Raw genomic sequence first — 4,030 nt, forward strand, 5'->3', positions numbered from 1 at the left:
TGAACTGAATACATACATGTCTAAATTGTAACCAAGGTGCAAAATATGCAGTATTGGTTGCTGTGATACAACACTGGGCTTCCTGTCCCCAGTTTAAGAGCCACAGGCTACAAAAAAAAAGCATCAGTAGTACAGTGACTCTTCATATATATGTACAGAGGTCATGTCAGTGAATGCTCTGCCACATTCGTATTTTGTATTGTCAACATTGCTCCAAGAGCTATGGTCACCCTGATGTCCCTTCTCCTATTTCATACTGAGCATGCTAAGTTCAGTTCTGCCTGCCTTTAACTTTATTTTGTCACATTTAACTTTTGGTCAGTCAATAATACCAATATGATTGATGTTTATGATGTCCTGTGGGTGCATGTGTGTGTGCATCAGATGCCCACATGAGCAAAACACACTTTGCAAGCTACAAGCTGAAGCCAGTGCGTTTGACCTGTATCAAGGGATGCAAAATATAGTGATGACTACCATATATATCATGTAATACTCTCTCTTCCAAGCCATCCAACTTTGCCTGCAACCTCTAAGTCTCACTCTATAATATTTGAATATAATGGTCATAGTATGTTATTGCAAACAAGCAGGTGTGTGCAAATCTGAAAGCTGAGTGGGTGAGGGAAACTCTGGAAATACTCCAGTATGAGATGCTAACTCACATTTAAATATCAATTAGATGTTGCTTAAGATCTCTGCAGGCATGATCAATCTAAATAAAAAGCATTTGGTTTTTGGGATATCACTTGGGAGAACTACTTATTTTTTAGTTTAAAACTGGTCATGTCCGAGGGTGGCTCAGATGGAGGTAAACATCAGTGAAGAAAACTGGAAATGCTTCAGCTGGTGATGGACGTTGTTATGAAATCAGTTTCAGCCGGTTCTTTTTATTCCTCGGGCATCCAGAGACGGCACCGGAACTCAGTAGTCATTTCACAAAACCTTTATTCATCTTCATTTAAGCATGCATCTTCTAGAAGGGAAGACATGCAAGGCCGGTGTCCCTCTGCAGATCTTCACTGCTTTGTCTGTGAAACACAGTTTTGTAGAAGTGACCCCATCATAAAACCCTCATGGTGTGCTGGAAACTCTGTGTCTGTGTGTGTATGCACGAGCATGTGAGTGCCTGTGTGTGCGCATACCCGTGTGTCTATGTGAGTGCAGGTGAGTGACTGTGCATGTAAGTGTGGGTGCGTCATAACAGTCAAAGCACTGTGTGTGTGTCTCTGTGTATGTGACTTCCTGCCGGTCATAAAAGTAATCTCCTCACCCAAGCTACACCAAATTCCTCTACACAACAGAGAAAACAGAGTTAACATATTACAAACATTGAGGCCCGCACCCAGGTCTCCCCTGGGGAATTTCCACTCAACAATAACTTCTCTTTTTCTTACTTTCACAGTTCAAAGTGGGGGAGGGCCTCCTAGAAATCTACTCCTAAATTCATGACACACTCAGGCCTTTATTGCATCCAGGGCAGTGTCAGCGTCTCTACAATAATTCTACATCCTACCTAACACATTTCTAAACTCTCAAATAAGCTACGTACGCATATCTTCAACGTGGATATTTTTTCTGTATAAAAGAGGCTTTCCTTAACAGCAATTAGCAAAAAACAGACTAAAAAATTTCAGTTTCCAAATCTTAGTCTAAAAGAATCTCAAGCTTGTGCCGTCAAGTTAACGCTGAGGATATTATCTCTTGAAACTGACTGACAAACTGTGCTTTACCTTATCTTTTACTTTATCCTTTAACTTCATCAGCCTCAGACTTAGTACTCAGTATCAAAACTGAGAAGAACAGATTTAAACAAATGATGGTGCTTATTTGATCAGTCTGTCAATAAATGTTTATATGAACATCTGTTTTGTCAATGGATTTGCTGCGTAACCAAATTAATCTCTTAAAATATACCAACTGCATTTCTCACAAATATATGAATTTATTTCACAGCAGTGAAACTCTGTCTATGTTTATCTAATCAAACAATACTCTATCACCATAATGTACATTTAACAAAGAAAATCATGTAACGTGCAATATCCTTAGTTCAGATGGAAACGCAATCATTGATTTAGGGAATATTTTCCAGTCAGTGAGTGACAGGAGATCCATAAATGATGCAGATGGTGTGTATTTTACTTGTATGACACTACATGAGCACATTGTGTACACCTGAAAGGGTTTATCTGACAAGGTAAGTCCCTCAATGAGACACTTGTTCGACTGAAAGAACATGGCTATCAATCAAAGCACCCACTAGATGGCAGGATTAATCATTAAAACAACATACCTTAGTCAGGTACATCGTACACCTTGGTAGTCATTACAATATGTTTAAGGTGCATAAAACATTTTGAAATGATCTGCTTCTATGTATCCATTTAAGTTAATCTGTTTATGCTAATCAAACGGTAATAGTTATATAGTTGTTGTCCATCTCTGTCTGTCTGTGTATCACGAGCCGTGGGGGGACTATAAGCACTATGAATGTAATAAATAGTTCCTGATTACTAATACGAACAGTAACATGCTCACATATTTGGTGTCTTCTCAATGAATATGTTCAATAAAGTCAGAAATGTTCATTATAAGCTTAGATTTAGACAAGATTACATTTTATAGATAAATAATACAAAACCAGATAATTGGCAAGAATAACAAAGACGGTGGACAGATGACAGAATCAATCCTTTTATTTATAACAAACACCATATCTCATCATGTCTCATCATAAAGATGTCTCTCTGCACAGAGCGAACAACTATCATAGGCAGAGAAACATAAAGAAAAAGAGACAACAGAAAAAATAAATACCGCCAATTATAAATATGACATACAGATAACATTAGAAAGCATTTTAAATTATTTAAGATTAAAACAAATGTTTCTAGCTGTTTAGAGTGAAGAGGGATGCTCTCTATGGGCTGGAAGTTGTAGTAGTGGTAGTGGCAGTAGTTTTGAGAGCAGTCTTCTTTGCTCTGCGTGCATGCCTGTAAAATACACACACGGTGGATAATGGTTAAAACAAGCTTGTGGTATACCTCAGCAAATTCATGTGCAAAGAAACCAATAACTTCTCGAAACAGGAAACAAGCTGAGATAAGGAGGCATACTCACTCTAGCTCCTTGATCTTTTCATATACCCAGTCCTGTTTCCAGTGGCTGCAGACTTCCCCTTCTGTTGTCTCAAATCTGGGTGGAGAAAAGACAAAAACTCAAACTTGAGCCCATATTTTTCACTCGGCTTACTTTGATAAACTTGCTTTTCCAAGAAAATGTTTTAATCATGTCTTTCTTTGATAAAACAGGGAGATAAATCTTACATGACAGCGTTGACACAGGGTGGGTCCTTCTTCTGCATCCTGTAGCCAATGATTGGAGCTGTGATGGGATTGAGACTGATCACTTTGCAGCAGTCACTTGTCTTGGTCTCTGCTTTTAGGAAACAAAAACAGAATTTCAAAACATTTCTTTACAAGTAATGATAGTCATAGCAGAAGACAGTAGAGTTAAAACTATAACATAAATATAAGAACAATATTGCGGAGGAGTCTGACAGGAAACTTACCAGCGGCTGCAGCCACTAACAGAACCCCGACGAGAAAGGCCTGGCATGCGAGTCTTCTGATGCACAGCTGCATGGTTATCGCGTAAGATCTTTCTGAGGTTCTTTGCAGCAGGTGACCTGTAGATCTTGCAGATGAAGTCTGACTCCCTGCAGCAGACCTCTGGCTTTTATCCCGTTGAAAAAAGAGGAATCAGGCCATACTGACCGGATGAATTGTGTCTTTCTTTTTCTACAGTATCCATTTGCATCAGGGTGGGGGACAGGATGACTCGGGTGACACTGAGACTCTCATTTCCTTTTTTTAAATAAATTTCATCACCACTTTCGCACAGGAGTTAAGAAATCATGTTCATGACTTTTTATTTTACTTTTTTTAATATTACCTAAGTAAATAACAAAGTGATGTGCATTGCAAATATTATAACACACACCTGAAGCAATCCAGTGATAATTATT

General features: G+C 38.6%; 1 protein-coding gene across 2 annotated transcripts; it reads right to left on the reverse strand.

The window, feature by feature from the left end:
• Positions 1-2,687: 2,687 nt before the first annotated feature.
• Positions 2,688-3,722, reverse strand: LOC146648292 (uncharacterized). Of its 2 annotated transcripts, none has more exons than XM_085389214.1 (4): positions 3,575-3,722; positions 3,330-3,438; positions 3,124-3,198; positions 2,688-2,996 (listed from the first exon to the last, which is right to left on the reverse strand). In XM_085389214.1, exons 1-4 carry the CDS (start codon positions 3,645-3,647, stop codon positions 2,924-2,926), a joined length of 330 nt encoding a protein of 109 aa, XP_085245340.1. In that variant the 5' UTR covers positions 3,648-3,722; the 3' UTR covers positions 2,688-2,923. The 2 variants fall into 2 exon arrangements, with proteins under 2 accessions (XP_085245340.1, XP_085245338.1); XM_085389212.1 differs by having other exon boundaries at positions 3,330-3,441.
• Positions 3,723-4,030: the final 308 nt, after the last annotated feature.

Source organism: Rhamphochromis longiceps, linkage group LG18 (genome assembly GCF_057381845.1).
Source record: "Rhamphochromis longiceps isolate RC_006_pf linkage group LG18, R_longiceps_female_GT1.1, whole genome shotgun sequence".
Classification (NCBI taxonomy): domain Eukaryota; kingdom Metazoa; phylum Chordata; class Actinopteri; order Cichliformes; family Cichlidae; genus Rhamphochromis; species Rhamphochromis longiceps.